The sequence below is a fragment of the Carettochelys insculpta genome, chromosome 18, assembly GCF_033958435.1.
Source record: "Carettochelys insculpta isolate YL-2023 chromosome 18, ASM3395843v1, whole genome shotgun sequence".
Classification (NCBI taxonomy): domain Eukaryota; kingdom Metazoa; phylum Chordata; order Testudines; family Carettochelyidae; genus Carettochelys; species Carettochelys insculpta.
Genome location: NC_134154.1, coordinates 18,930,053 through 18,946,494, shown reverse-complemented (window position 1 = coordinate 18,946,494; position 16,442 = coordinate 18,930,053). Strand labels below are relative to the sequence as shown.

The 16,442-nt window shown below is 48.0% G+C and overlaps 1 protein-coding gene across 3 annotated transcripts in view; it reads left to right on the top strand.

Annotated features, from left to right (window-relative positions):
* Positions 1-16,442, top strand: part of ADGRD1 (adhesion G protein-coupled receptor D1) — a 382,252-nt gene that overhangs the window by 306,827 nt on the left and 58,983 nt on the right. For all 3 annotated transcript variants that reach the window (XR_012648032.1, XM_075012922.1, XM_075012921.1), the window contains one exon: positions 4,884-4,950. Coding sequence is in view for 2 of the 3 variants with exons in the window: in XM_075012922.1 (XP_074869023.1) it covers positions 4,884-4,950 (67 nt within the window). In the remaining variant the exon portion in view is untranslated. The remainder of the gene's footprint in view (positions 1-4,883; positions 4,951-16,442) is intronic.

The window sequence follows — 16,442 nt, the reverse complement described above, 5'->3', positions numbered from 1 at the left end:
GCCCTGAACAAAGAGGAGGGAGGAGCCGAGCTGGGTTTGAATCGGGGGTGGCAGTTAGAGGCCAGGGGAAGGGAGAGCTAGAAGGCAACCAGCCTGAGAAGGGGGAAAGCTACATCCCAGAGGGGCACCCCTCGGGGTCTTCTCCCCAGGACAGGTTGGAAGGACTGTCTCTGACTGCTGTACTGTCGCTTCTGTGAGAAACTGGGCATCTGTTGCCTAATAAACCTCCTGTTGTACCTGCTGAGTGAGAGTCACTCCTGCCAGCGGACGGGGTGCAGTGCAGGGGGACCCCTGAACCCCATCACAGCAGCATCTCCCGGGGACGGGGATGGGGAACCTGCAGCAGAAGGGTGGGGGGACAAGGGCCACGGCTCGGGGCCCACACTAACGGCTGTCTCCACTCTTCTTCCCCCCCTCCAGTGTTCCGCAGCTGCACCATCGGAAGGACCGGAGAGCGCTGGCGAGGTGTCAGTGGTCCCGGACAGCCCACCGGGGCCATCACTCCAGGCCAGCCCCTTGGCGGAGGACTGACCATCCCCACAGCAGGGAAGACAGTGGACCCAGCACTACCACCCGATGGCGACGGACCCCCAGCTGCTGGCCATCCACCGTCGGCAGCTGGAGGTCGCCGAGCAGTGGCTGCGGGTGGAGGAGCGCCGCCTCCAGCTGCAGGAGTGGGCGCTGGCCTGGCACCAGGAGGCAAGGGGGGCCTTCATGCGGACCTTCGATCGTATCGCCGACTACCTGGCCCCCTATGCTGCGCCGGCTGCCGCTGCGCCTGCCCTGCCTGCTGCACGCGCTGCACCACCAGCTGCACCACCCTTTGCGCCGTCTGCCGTCGCACCGCCACCCGCCACCGAGGGCACTTCCACCAAGGGGGACCTGGGGCCAGCTGACACCCGCCAGCCGTATCTACCGGTCCGCCCGGCCCCCCAGCCAGCCCCGGCCAGGGCTGAGGGCGAGGCATGGGTCGTGGCTGCCCACCCCCAGCGCTGGACATTAGGGGGTGTGGGGCCCAGGATGTGGCCCCCCCTCCCCCTTTGTATATAGTCCCCCCAGTTTTATGTTATTTTGTGAATAGTTTTTATATTAGACCCCTGTTGCTATGCTGATCCTTGCCCCCCCATGTACATAGTTCTCCCCTTCCTTGTCTTCCCCTTTCATCTTATCCTTACTGATAAAGTTTGATTTTGCCTGTAAATAGTTAGTCTTGATAATAATAATAAGAGTTCTACAGATATTTGATTTGATGAACAACTGTCTGCTTTTATTTTCAAGAAAAGTCGGGGGGGTGCTCTTGGGTGCTCTGTGGTGTGGGCGTAGGGGCAGGGAGTGTTGTGGAGGATGGGGGGGGCAGTGGGGGGCCTGCCAGCGTTCACCCCGCGGCCTCATCGAACTGGGCCCTCAAGGCCTCCCGGACCCGGGTCCCTTCGGGGTCCACCTGGCGACTGGGGGCAGCGGGTGGCTGCACATCAGCCCTGCCGGCCTCCACAGCCCAGCCCTGAAAGAAGGCCTCCCCCTTGCTCTCCACGAGGTTGTGTAGGGCGCTGCACGCGCCCACAATCTGGGGGATGTTGGTGGGGCCCGCATCAAGGCGGGTGAGGAGACACCTCCAGCGCCCTTTGAGACACCTAAATGTGCGCTCCACCACCTGGCGCGCGTGGTTCAGGCGCTGGTTGAAGCGCTCCTGGATGGCTGACAGATGGCCCGTGTAAGGGTGCATGAGCCAGGGCCGGAGGGGGTATGTCGCATCTGCAATGATGCAGAGGGGCATGGTGGTGTCCCCCACAGGGATCTCCTGCTGGGGGATGTAGGTACCTGCCTCCAGCCGGCGGCACAGGCCCAAGTTCCGGAATACCCGGGCGTCGTGGGTGCTGCCAGGCCAGCCCACATAAATGTCCAGGAAACGGCCCCAGCTGTCCACCAAGGCCTGGAGGACCACTGAGTGGTAGCCCTTGTGGTTGATGTACCATCCTCCACTGTGTTGCGGGGCGCGGATGGGGATGTGAGTCCCATCCAGAGCCCCGAAGCAATTGGGGAAGCTCAGGGCGGCAAAGCCCGCGATGGCGGCATCCGGGTCCCCCAGCCTCACGAGCCTGTGGAGGAGCAGGGCATTGATGGCGCGGATGACCTGCAGGAGAAGCACATGGGAGAGCACCAATGAGGGGTGTGCAGGGTGTGTGTGGCCCTCCCCTTCCAGGGCCCTCCTCCCCTCCTCTCCCCTCCCCTCCCCTGCCAGGGCTGCCTCCCCCTCCCCCCGTGGGTTCTCTTACCTCCATGAGGACAGCCCCGACCGTGGCCTTGCTGACGCCAAACTGCTGGCCCACGGATCGGTAGCTGTCTGGAGTGGCCAGCTTCCAGACAGCGATGCCGACCTGTTTCTCGACGCTGAGGGCACGCCGCATGGCGGTGTCCTGGTGCCTCGGTGCGGGGGTGAGCCACTGACATAGCTCCAGAAATGTCTGCCGGCTCATGCGAAAGTTCTGGAGTCAGCGGTCGTCGTCCCACTCTCCAAGCACCAGCCGCTCCCACCAGTCTGTGCTCGTGGGGTAGCTCCACAGCTGGCGGCGTGTGCGGCGGGGAGGAGGGGGAGTGCTGCAGGGTTGGGGGTTTCCTCCTCCACCCCTGCGGGCAGCTCCTCCTCTGTGGCAAGGAGGTGCTGAGCTGCCTCCTGCATGGCATGGAGCAGGGCGAGCACTGCTCCTACAGGGGCGGCTGGGTGGACCTCTGGCTGCTGCTGCTGCTGCTGCTGCTGCTGCTGCTGCTGGGGGTCCATGACTGCGTTGCTCGAGGTGTGCATGCCTGTGGCTCTGCAGACCGCGTGCTGTGCAGGCTGCATGTGTCTGGGAGGGGCCCTTTAAGGGAGCAGCTAGCTGTTGCCCCGGAAGCGCTAGTCCGCCCTGTGACCTTGTCTGCAGCTGTTCCTGGCACCCTTATTTCGATGTGTGCTACTTTGGTGTGTAGACGTTCCCTCGCAGCGCCTATTTCGATGTGGTGCTGCCCAACGTCGAAGTTGAACATTGACATTGCCGGCCCTGGAGGACGTGTAGATGCTATTCATTGAAATAGCTTATTTCAATGTCGCTACATCAGCTATGGAAATAAGGGGCCTTCGAAGTAGGCGGGGTCCTTTTGAAAAGGAGCCCCGTCGGGACGAGACGCGCGACGGCGAGGCGCGTCAATTTCGAAGTGCCGTGGCCGCCCGCATGCTAATGAAGCGCTGAATATGCATTTCAGCGCTTCCCTAGTAAACTTCGAAATGGCCATTTGCGTGGCCATTTTGAAGTTTGGGGCTAGTGTAGACATGGCCTAAGTGAGCCTAAGATTCAGCAGTTGATTGTGCTGCATCCCCCTTACAAAATTTCATGCCCCGCCAAGGGGGCTCACCTCCCAGTTTGCACACCCCTGCAATAATACAGCACCTAGCAATTTCTGTAGTAAAATTATTGACTGATGAAACAAGCTTAATCTTAATTAGCAAACCAGATTTACAGACGGTTTGGAGATAGTCTGAATATTGTGTGCGGGGCATGGTAAATTGAAAAGCAGTCTGACCTGAGTGAATACCATAGGGCCTCATCCCACAATTTAAGCATGTGAGAAGTTTCTTCTGAGGGGTAAGGTAATGAATGTGCTCTTGTCATCACAGGATATTATAGATGTTTTGTTAAATGAATGGACCACAGGTTGAACTTCTCTAATCTGGCACCCTTGGGTCCTGACTGGTGCTGGACAAGAGAATTTACTGGCTCACAGGAGGTCATATTGTCCAGCGGCATTACCAACACTTCCACTACTTGCTGGGCTTTTAGGTTATGTCTACATAACAAACTAACCTTCAAATAAGCTACACAATTTGTGCTACATAGTTTATTTCAAGGGGATTTTGAAATAAGCTATTTCAGCATGTGGCACTGTCTAAATTGTGCCACATGCCAAAATAAAGCCCTATTTTGAGGCATCCCTGTAATCCTCATATGATGAGGTTTACAGGGATGCTGGAATAGTACACCCATTATCTCAAACTTTCAAGACAATTGGAGTGTTGCATAGATGCAGGCAGCTATTTTGGTATATTGCAGTATGCTGAAATAGCTCTTGTCATGTAGATATAGCCTTAGAAGATATTTAGGAGGTAAGTTACATCTAAATAACAGCACAGAATACTGAAAGTCAAGACTGGTGGCTGGAAACAAACATGGGAGTGTGGGAAACTTGGCCACATCCCTGGTAAGTGGTCATCCTGCTAACTAAAATCGTGCCTGATTACAAGACAGGAAGAGAGGATGTCTTAGACTTTGTTCTTGCTGCCAGTGGGAATCCTCCCTCCTGAGGAACACCCTATTACATAGTATCAGAGAGGTAGCCGTGTTAGTCTGTATCTTGGAGAACAACAAGAAGTCCTGTGGCACCTTATAGACTAACAGATATTTTGGAGCATAAGCTTTCATAGGCAAAGACCTGCTTCATCAGACGCGTGACTCATGCATGTGATGAAGAGGGTCTTTGCCCACAAAAGCTTATGTTCCAAAATATCTGTTAGTCTATAAGCTGCCACAGGACTTCTTGTTACCCTATTACATAGTGCAACTGCCAGAAAGGATAGCTAAGCTCTTCTTTCCTGGTGTCTTCTTTACACCATCCTGAGGCTGAGGCACAGTGCAGCAGATAATTACAGACTTCCCTGTGCAAGATACAGATGCAAGTAGAAGGATTGGGGGAAAGCTAGAGGATGTAATTAGATCCATTCATCTTTTTTGCTTTAAAATTTCTCGGCCCTTCAGTACCATAGTTTGATACTCTTTCTTATTGCTGATTACATGATGCTGTGTTTGATCTTGCAGTCATAAGGAGCTATTATCCATTCTGCTTTCTCCCCACAGTTGCTGGCTTTCTCTGAAAAATGGAGCAATCTGGGCTTTTGTGGCCCCAGCACTGTTTGTAATTGTGGTATGTATACTTCCCGGCTGCTGCCAGCCTCTCGTTGCATATGTGGTTCAGTCTTACAGTGCGGTTTTATTGGAGTGCATGGACCTAAATTCTCTCCTCAGTAATGCTGGGCAGCCCCAGTGATGTTGGTGGGATTGCATGGTGTGTGACTGAGCTATTTGCTTTCCGTTCAATCAAATACCTTTATTGTATTTTGATTTGCATGCTAGTATTTGTTTTAGGTGGCTGATTCCAATGCTGTTCATTTCACTAGTCCACAGGGCAGCTCTTCATGCTGATAGACCTTAAGCTGCAACAGCCAGCAGCCACTAAAATTCTGATGGGAAATATTACCTTAAAAATACCAGTAACACCTCCTGTATTCTAAATTTACCTTTATAACTATGGCTGTCCAATCCCATGCTACAGCTTAGAATCATAAAGGACCTAGGCACCTGACAGCCACTTTAGGTGCCTGAATCTCAGAACCAGGCCCACTGTTCACAAACTCACCACTCACAAAAATAGCTAGGAGTGAGAAGGAGGCACTTGCCTGGGATGTGGGAGCTGCCAGGCCAAGTCCCCCTTTGCCTGTGGAGGAAGAAGGAAATGAAACGGGGATCTTCCTCATCCCCCCGCCCCACCTCCATCCCCATGACTGCACTCACCTCTCTGTTACGAAATATTCTGTTGTCGGGGGACCCTCAGTTTTTGCTGTTGAAGTTATGCCTCAGTAAGAATGACTCCGTGGCCCGGTGGCTAGAGCACTCACTCAGGAGCCAAACTCTTGCCGTAGTTATCCAAAATGGAACAGAGACTGGGAGAGCCTCACACCAGAATATCTCATCACCCACTGATTAGGGCATGCCACTGAAAGGTGGAAAATCCCTGTTCAAGTCTCTTCTCTCCCCTCAGGCAGATGGTAGACTTGAAGAAGGTGTGTTCCACCTACTGAGTTGTCTAACCATGGGGCCAAAAGTTGAGGGGGGGGTCTACTGCCCCCTCACAATAAATTCTTTAGGCACCTGACTCCAGAAGAGGCTTCACATCTGTGACACACAATCAGAGAAAGTTCATTCCTCTTGCCTGGATTTAGGCACCAAACTCTGATGGCAATGAGGCTTAGGATGTGGCCATTCTCCTTGGCATCTTCCATGCGTTAGCTTAGGCAGCTACCTCCATCAGCATGCTGGCTTTTGTGAATCCCTTTCTTAGGCACCTCCCTCCATTCACTGTACAGGCACTCTGGGAGACACATTCATGGTAAGTGAAGCCCAGTCATTTGCTAAGTGCCTAAAAATTAGCCGTGTCTACAGATGGGCCTGATCTATAACACCAGATCTGACCCCATTCAAATAGTGATGCTTGTCAGATTTGGCTCCAAACATCGTAGCTTTAGTCAATCTATCTAATATGGATTCAAGCTTCTCTAAAGTTCAGAGGAGCTTTGGATTAAGGTTCGAACTTCACAGCCCATTTCTGTGTAGGAAATTTCATAGCCAGATCCTCAAAGTCATTTAGGTGCCTACCTTCAAAACAATGCAGTTGTTACTAATTTGTGCTTCGTGTTTATGGGAACAGTTGTATCATCCTTACTCATACAAATGAAGGTCATGAGTAAATGAACATCAGTGTGTGTAATGAGTGTACTGTTAGGCCCCATGTTATTAAAATATCAATAATATAGCTTTTAAATAAATGTTACCTAAACAGTAAAAAATGAAAAATGCTGTATTAGTTAAATATCTCTTTCTCTCTGGTTTATTTATAATATACAGTATTTGAAATAAGCTGCAAATAAAAAGGTAGCTACAGTTCTTTAAATAAAACTATTTTTATCGTGAAGCTATGATAAATTGTTACAGGCAGATCACAGATACTACTGTGTATAGTTATTAAAGCAATAAAGTTTAAAACCAGAAACTATTTTGTTACTATAGTAATACTCAAATCAAACTGTTGCTCCTGCCATTAAAATCTTTGTACCCTTGCACGCACAGTATTCTATATTTGTAGTATTGTGAATATCTAGGGAATAATGCAAATACCATGGTAACAGTGACTATTTGTAAAAGAATTTATTAGGCTTTTAATGTGGACCATAGTACAAAAGCATCTCAGATAATAGCTATAAATTAGCACCAGGAAACAGTCATGTGATAATCAACAGTACACAATTACTTGTACAGACCCTGTAGAAATGCCTAAGAAACAAACAGCAGTATGACAGACAGGTTTAGACTAATGATCTGAAGGTGAAAAGTTCAATGTGACATTGTTATTCGTAACTACTTCTTCAGCCACTAAACAAGCATCAGAAACAAGTCTTAGTCAGTACATGATCTGGGCTAGATTTGAGCTAGTGCCATAGAAGTGAATGGATCCATGTTTCTCTACTGAGGTTGCCAGTGTTTTGAAATACATATTCAAATATTCAAGATGAATATTTATGATGAATAAACAGAACAAAATCTTTGCCAAAATAGTTGGCTGCTGAATACATGCTTCTATTGCATTTGCTGGAGGAAACAGTTATATTGTAAATGTGAAACTTAAATAAAAACATTGAAAGCAGAGGATATTAATATGGAGGTTTTACCCATCATTTATTGCAAATGCCATTGCTGTCAAGGGTAAGAGCAATTGAAATCCTCCTCAGCCAAGAGATTATGACATCTGAGGAGTAGAGGCAGAAGTAGAAAATAGCTGCGAACTATTATACAGTGGATTCCTCATATTTCATGGGCCAGATTGTCTCAGATTCTGGGAGTGCAAAGGTATCAGAGACCAGCCAGGGATACCCCCATTTAATGTGGCTGGACCCTAAGCAACACCCTGTGGTGTAGGGGGAAGCTCATTGCTGCGGACTGTGCCCCAGCTGTTGGATGGTTCTTTGGGGACACTTTCTACCTGGTGGAAGACAACCCCCACCACATTGCCCTTAACTCTGAAAGGGGCAATGGGAGGTGGTGAGGAAATCTGAGCAAAGATACTAGGGAAGCCTTTGGTCTTTTAAACTGGGGGTATGAATGAGTGTGCAGAACAGAGAGCTCTTGATTTTTAAATGCCATCTTAAACAGATCCCCACCCAAAGCAAACTTACATGGCACCAACTCCCTGCACCTCAGAGGGCCGAGTCCCTTCACTCGTATTCACATCTATTCTTCTTCACCTAAAGAAAGATATCATGGCACTAGAAAAGTTGCAAAAAAGGGCAACTAGAGTGATTAGGGGCTTGGAACAGGCCCCGTATGAGCGAAGGCTAAAAAGATTGGGACTTTTCAGTTTAGAAAAGAGGAGGCTGAGGGGAGACATGATAGAGGTATACAAAATTATGACAGGTGTGGAGAGGTTGAATAAGGAGAAGTTATTTACTTGTGCCCATAATACAAGAACTAGAGGACACCAAATGAAATTAATGGGTAGCAGGTTTAAAACATAAAAGAAAGTTCTTCCTCACTCAGCTCATAGTTAACCTGTGGAACTCCTTGCCAGAGGAGACTGTGAAGGCTAGGACTATAACAGAATTTAAGAAAGAGCTAGATAAATTCATGGAGGTTAGGTCCATAAAAGGCTATTAGCCAAGGGTAGGAATGGTGTCCCTGGCCTCTGATTGTCAGAGGCTGGAGAGGGATAGTGGGAAACAAATTGCTTGATCATTGTCTTTGGTTCACCCCCTCTGGGGCACTTGGCACTGGCCACTGTCAGCAGAGAGGTTACTGGGCTGGATGGACCTTTGTTCTGACCCAGTATGGCCATTCTTATATTCTTACCATGCCTGGGGGTACCAAACAAGGGGTTGTGTGCCCTCAAATTGCATTCCTGTCAGCGGGACTTGGGGGCACTCAGCACATGGCAGGAATGGGTAGCATATGCCTAGAGAAGCTATTCCCACCAGTGGGGTTCTGGGGAAGGTGCTGTATTGCTTTCACATTCTCTTTCCCTTAACCTTCTGTTAGAGCCCTACAATGATATGAAATTCAGGCTGTTACTTCCACTGTGGAATGGAACACCAGGCACTACAGCTTCAGCAGCTGGTCAAGGAATGGCCCATTAAAGCAGGTCTTTTACAATCAGATGGCTGCTTGGAGCAGATCTGTCAGCTCTAATGAGTGTAATCATTGCAGAAAGCATGCAGGTTCATGACTCAGTTACTGACACATGAATGCATTACAGTGCTTTAATGTTGCCCACACATTAAATTACAGTAGACTGGTGCTTGATCACTTGGATTATTTGAGGAGTCAGGGTTAGTTCCAGGGATTAAGGAGATCATTGTTCCACAGAAAATCTCTCTACAGCATCATCCTCTGATATTGTAATCAGTGAGGCCCCATGACTCCTGCAGTAGGGTTGAGGGATCAGGGATAATAATGCAACTGAGCCCCTCGTGCCCCCTTTTCCCCCTGAGAACTCTGAGCCGTCATTTCCCACCCCCACAGCCAGAGAAGCCCTGGCCAAACCACCCTGACACCAAGCTTCCTTCCAGCCCTTGAGGCAGGTCCAACTCCAAGGTCATTTTTCTGCTCTGTGTCGGTCTGACCTGTGCTCTTCTGACTGGTACTGGTTTCCCTGAGATGCTCCTGCCTGCCTGTGAGCCAGCTGAAGTGACCAGCTAGCTACACCTTCATTGAGTTCCTGACAGCTTCAGGCAACAGGTCAAGAAGGGCAAGCCAGAGCAGGGCATGGCCTGGGTTAGGTAGGCTTAGCCTCCCTTGGCCTTAGCTACCCATCACCCACCGTACTGCTCTTATGCCTCTTCCTCCCGCACCTTCTGGTTCATGGGCAATGTAGAGGTAGTGGAGAAAGCTACTGGAGAGCTGCTGCCACCAGGACCTGCCCCTTAAGCATGTTATGGAGTGTTGGGATATGTGTCTGTGGAAAATGAATGGCCCCACTAATTCCCAGTCTCTAACCACATGCAGATTTGCAGTCCCCAAAAGCACTGGCTTTAGGATTTGAAGCTGGGAACCTGAGGGGATGGTGGCATGAAGCTCTGCATAGTCATCCTTCTGAGCCCTATATTTTAGGCCTTTCAGATGATAATATCCTAAATATCTAGCTTTGCCTTTAGCTCTTTCAGCTGATTTGAAAAGCCAAATTCATTTTGGTCAGACTGTGCCCAAGGAAACCTCTCTCCAAAAATATCTGTATATTTGTAACAAAGTAGTAAAGACTTTTGGCAGAAGACTTTGTTATGATCCACTACCTTGGTGTGTTTTCATATGTATGGTAGAATTAAGGCAAGCCCAGTGAAAACCCAAACTCCTCTGTGTACTGTGATGGGTAGAACACAGAGGTCCCCTTGAGACTGCCACCCAGTGTGCTGATCATACCACTGCATCCACCTACCTGCCCTCTGGGCAGCCCACTGCCCTGTCCTGCTGGGCTAGAAGTTCTGGTCTCCTCCAGCAAAGGCATAGCCTCCAGCACAGTAACACAGATGGTAATAACAGCTCAGCTCAGGCGATAACAGCTCAGCTCAGCTACAGGAACTTGCCACCACCCAGGAACACAGCCCCCATTAGGACTAAACCCCAAATAAAACAATCTTACTCTGTGTAAAACTTTTCCACAGGTGAAGCTCATAGAGTTCGCTCTGTTTATCAATGAAAGAGAGAGACGCACATGTGTGGCTCCCTCTCCCACTAGGTAAAAATTATTTACCCTGGGTTTGATAATAAGCAAAAGTATTTTTATTAAGCATAAAAATAGGTTTTAAATGATTACAAGTGAAACCAGACAGAACAAAGCAAGTCACTAACATAAATGACATGCCGGCTAAGCCTAAGACAGTAAAGCTGTGTCTACGCTTGCACAAAACATCAAAATACATGGCTCTTTTTTGAAAGAACGGGAGGAGCGTCTACATGTGCAACACCTTCTTTGGAAAGAAAATCGAAGGAAAGGGGCACAGACCTTGAAATCCAATCTCTGATCCCATAGCGGGAAGATCGTCTCCTTTCAAAAAACTAAATCGAAAGAGTACAGGGGCAGATACTCCACATCCCGCTTTTTTGAAAGAAGGGTCCTCCATGTCACTGGTCAGCTGGAGCATGGGGCTGCTCCAGACGGCAGCAGCGAGGGTCTATGATTCCTGCATCCGGCCACCTTAAAGCAGGACACAGGAAGCCCATGGCAGGAAGCTGAGAGCGTGCTAGGAGCAGCCCCTGCACATGCTCCAGCCCTGCTTTCTGAGCACAGAGACCATGGCCAGTAGCTAGCCCCTGTGTGCCCCATTGCCCCCCCCCACGAGCCCTCACAGGGCTCGCAGGGGCACTGCCCAGCCATCCGACTAGATAAGGTGCAGCTGCAGCGACAGTGCAGACCACTGACAGCAGGGTCTCCAGTATCAGGGTGGCCTCATGAAGGAGCTGCTGCTGTGCCTCCATACTGGAGCATGAGTGGGCTCTGCTAGGCTGGGGACAATGGGGCAGCACTCAGATCGTGCAGGGTGGAGGGAGGGACCCTTCAAGGAAGCAACTTGCTGTGGCCCCAGAAGGGCTTGTCAATCATGGGACCTCTTCTGTGGCGTTTCCTGCCTCCCTTCTTTTGAAGGAGCTCTTGGGGCTGTGTGGACACTCCCTTTCGAAAGACCGTGTCAGCCCTTCGAAAGGGCAGATCGACCCACCGATACTCTATTGGTGTGTGGTCAATCCCTTTAGACAGCCGCTATTTCGACTGCCGAACGTCGATTTTCACCCTTTTGAAAGGATGCTTACGTGTAGACCCAGCTTAAGGCTACATTTACACTTTCTCCTTCTAATCAGGCTGATGGGAGATTACTAATGAAGTGCTGCAATGAATATGCAGCACTTCATTAGGCTAATTCTCCCCTGCGGCAACTTTGAGGAGGAAAGGCATTTCGAAGTAGTGCAGGCACTTTGAATTGCCTGCGGCTACATGGCACACCAGCATTTCAAAGTTTGACACCTTGAAGTTGCCGCGGGGGAGAATTAACCTAATGAAGTGCTGCATATGCATCACAGAACTTCATTAGTAATCTCCCATCAGCCTGATTACCATGCCCCCTTCGAAGAAGGTGGAAAATGTAGACATAGTCTAAGAAAAACTTACAAATCAGATTTCTCACCCTCGTCCTTAATTCAGGCCAAATCCTTCAAGTCAAAGCTGATCTTTTCTCTGGCCTGGGTCAGTCACCTTCTTCCCTTAGTCATGTTCTTTGTTTTCAGGTCTCTTCATCTGTACTTCTTAGAGTTGGGAAATAGTTTCAAAAGTCAGTTCAAGATGATCTTTGATTGCCTCCCGTCCCTGAAAGAGAATTTCCCTGGGGTGAGAATCTTTTGTTTCATCTTTCCCGTCCTAGTGGAAAAAGATCAAATTCAAAATGGATCCCAGCACCTCTCTTTGTAAGATCAAGCACAATTAGGGCTTAAAGAAAAAACTAAACAATTTACAGATCATTTTTTTGAGGACTGGACCATTAAGTTCCTTAAGCACCTCTAATGGTTTCACTGGAAGACCTGAATTAATAAGTACGTTTACATTCCATATTTCTAACTTTGCATATAAGAAAGATACTTGCACAGAAATAGAATATACACATTCAGGGGATTGCAGGCTATTGAATGATAGGTTACTTGACCTGTTTTGCCTAAAGCATATCTGTGTTTTGCATATTCATATTCAAAAATATATTTCTATAACAATATGGGAGCGCAGCACCACATGTACTGTGTGGTGGTAGCAGCAAAGACAATGAACAGAAAAGAAAGTAGCAATCATGCTGGATAAAATTTTGAACAGTAATTTCCAGGTCCCTTATGTTGCTTTGACGTAAAGCATTACTTTGCTAGAATAAGCCCACCCACTGTAATAAGCATTTTTCTTCACAAGCAATTTTGTAGATGAGTGTGCATGCCTGAGTAAAAGATTATCACAACAATGAATTCAGTGTCATGGTGACATGGACTAATTGTTTTTGTCAATGGCCTAGAGAAGACATTCTTTCTGAAATGGGGCTGCCTAAAAATGGTACTCTTTTGTAAATACTAGCCACTGACTACAACCTGCTGCCATGCTTACTCATGCTAAATAGTGTCTACTTCCACAATAAAAACAATTAGCTCTCACATAGCACCTTTCCTCAGTAGGTCTCACAACAATTTACAAAGGAGACGACTATTATTATCCCCATTTTACTGATGGGAAAACAAAGGCACAAGAAAGTGAAGTGGCTTGGCTGAGGTTGCCCAAAAGGTCAGATGCAGAGCTGAGAAAAGGACTCACAAGTTCCAGTACAATGTCCTAGCCCATAATGTCTCCTAACACTGACTTCATGGTATTGGTTACTATGAAAAAGGGAGCAGAATCTGTCCTCTTAGTGCTAATTGCAGATCGCTTTCAGGGCCCAATGTTCTCACTGCACAATGCCTTAGTTTACAAGTATCTCCCTCTTAGTTAAGTCAGCCTGTTTGTGAAGTAAGGAGAAAGCAGAATTTGGTTTCTAATTCTCAGAGACCCTGAAGCAAGGAGGCATTTAAACATTTGCTTAACTTTAAGAAGAGAAATTAGGGGTTTAGAACGAGGGCCATGTGAAGACAAATGAGAAAGCCTGGGATTTTTCAGCTTAGAAAAGAGGATTCTAAGAGGGGATATAATAGAAGTGTATGAAATCATGACTGCTGTGGGAAAAGTGAATAAAGAAACATTATTTACTTTTTCCTATAACATAAAAACTAGAGGGTCACCAAAGGAAATTAATGGGCAGCAGGTCTAAAACAAACAATAAAGAAGTTTTTCTTCATGCAGCACATGGTAGGCCTGAAATGGGATACTTGCCAGAGGAGGCTGTGAAGACCAGGACTTTGACAGCATTCAAACACAAACTAGATAAATTCACTGATGTCTAGTAGCCAGGTTGTATAGGAATGGTGTCCCTAGCCTCTATTTGTCAGAGGCTAGAAATGGATGATAGGAGAGAGATTCTGTTCACTCCCTGTGGGACACCAGGCATTGGCCACTGACCAAAGACAGGATACTGGGCCACCTGGACCTTTGGTCTGACCCAGTGTGGACATTTTTATTTTCTTATGTTAAATAGTTTCACTGAAGTCACTCATACACTTGGTTACTTTGCTGGATGGGGGCACAAATCACCAACTTAAAAGCAGGGGAACCAAGACTTTCCATGGGCCCCTGGTCAAGGTGTAAGTGGGGAGTGGCTCAGGGTCTCCGGTGAACGGGGCAGGGGCAGGGCAGCCAGCACTCAGCGCTCTCCAGGCTGTGGCGCTTGGCCCTCCCCTCACTCTCAGAGCTCTTTGAGTATGTGGCAGCAATTTAAAGGGCCCAGAGGTCTGACTTCTGCCAAAGTAGCAGCAGCCAGGACCCCGAGGCCACTTTGAATCACCAGGCCCTGGTTCACCTGCCCTATTTGCCCCATCAGCAGGCCTTCTCTCAAGACCAGAGATTCCTTCATTTTATCCCAATCTGTGCCTGAGCACTAGTGCTCTCTCATTTAAAATGAAATTCTGTATTCCTTTTTTCCTACACACAGTCATGTAGCATTTTTGAAAACATTAAGCAGATGATAAGAAATTAAATGTGAAAGTCTAACACTAGGAAAGAGGACAAATAAGGGTCTGAAGAGATCCTTCCATCAGTGCTTCATCATCATGAACAACCATGGGCTCAGCGCCTGTTGGTGTCTAATGCCTCCTTCACTGTTTCGTTCCATCTTTCCCTGTCCAGTGCGGAGTGGCTTAGTTTGGGGTTGGGGTTGCAACTTCTTTGGAGGATATGTGCGTAATTCAAAAGGATCTGGATAAACTGGAGAAATGGGCTGAGGTAAACAGGATGAAGTTTAATAAGGACAGATGCAAAGTGCTCCACTTAGGAAGGAACAATCAGTGTCACACATACAGAACGGGAAAGGACTGCCTAGGAATGAGTACAGCAGAAAGGGATCTAGGGGTTATAGTGGACCACAAGCTAAATATGAGTCAACAGTGTGATGCTGTTGCAAAAAAAGCAAACATGATTCTAGGAGGCATTAACAGGTGTGTTGTGAACAAGACACGAGAAGTCATTCTCCCGCTCTACTCTGCGCTGGTTAGGCCTCAGCTGGAGTATTGTGTCCAGTTCTGGGCACCGCAGTTCAGGAAGGATGTGGAGAAATTGGAGAGGGTCCAGAGGACAGCAACGAGAATGATCAAAGGTCTAGAGAACATGACCTCTGAATAAAGGCTGAAAGAATTGAGCTTGTTTAGTTTGGAAAAGAGAAGATTGAGGGGGGACATGATAACAGTTTTCAGGTATCTAAAAGGGTGTCATAAGGCAGAGGGAGGGAACTTGTTCTTCCTTGCCTCTGAGGATAGAAGAAGAGGCAATGGACTTAAATTGCAGCAGGGGAGGTTCAGGTTGGACATTAGGAAAAAGTTCCTAACCGTCAGGGTGATCAAACACTGGAACAAATTGCCAAGGGAGGTGGTAGAATCTCCATCACTGGAGATATTTAAGAAGAGGTTAGATAGATGGCTTTCAGGGATGGTCTAGAAAGTGCTTGGTCCTGCCATGAGGGCGGGGGGCTGGACTCGATGGCCTCTCGAGGTCCCTTCCAGTCCTACTCTTCTATGATTCTATGATTCTTTAGACTAGCTCTGCACCAATCTACTGTATCATCTACCCATTCTCTGTGGAGTCTGCCTGTCCTGTTTGAACCATCCATTATGCCGAATACCAGTGTTCTTATTTTTCATTCTGCAGGTATGCTTGAATAGCTGTAACTTCCGTTGTAGAACCTCCTGCAGTAGTTTGTCTTTTGTCTGTATCTTCCTATATAATTCCTCATTGGTGACCTTCTGCATCCATCCTCTTCTCAGGACCTTTCTATAACAACTCCTTTCAAATGACAATATCCTTCTCTTTGAATCTTTTTTTGAATCACCCATGTCTCACATCCATTCAACAAGCTGCTGAATACACACATTTTCAAGATGCTCCAGTTCATTCCTAAGCTTTGCTTTTCCAGGTCACAGCGTCATAGAATTGTAGGGCTGGAAGGGACTCCAGGAGGTCATTGAGTCCAGCCCCCTCCTCCAACTAAGTCATCCCAGCCAGGACTTTGTCAAGCCGGGACTTAACCTCTAGGGGTGGAGATTCAGCCACTTCTCTAGGCAAAGCACTCCAATGCTTCACCACCTAATATCCAACCTAATTTTTCCTAATATCCAACCTGTTCCTCTCCTTCTGTAACTTCAGACCATTGCTCCTTGTACTGCCATCTATCAGCATTGAGAACAGTTTCTCTCCATCTTCATTAGGATCTCATCCATCTCCTTCAAAGTCACTCTTGCTTTCACTGTTCTAGTTGCTATGTCCTTCTTACAGTCTAGATCATACACTATGGAAAAAAATCAGGCATAAGAGGCTGCTGACAAAGGTGAGGTGTCGCCGGCAGAACCACATTTACACTGCTTTCTTTCCTGTCAGCAGGAGCCTCTACTAGGAAGCGAATATGCAAATGAACAGATATTTGCATTTTCGAGACCACC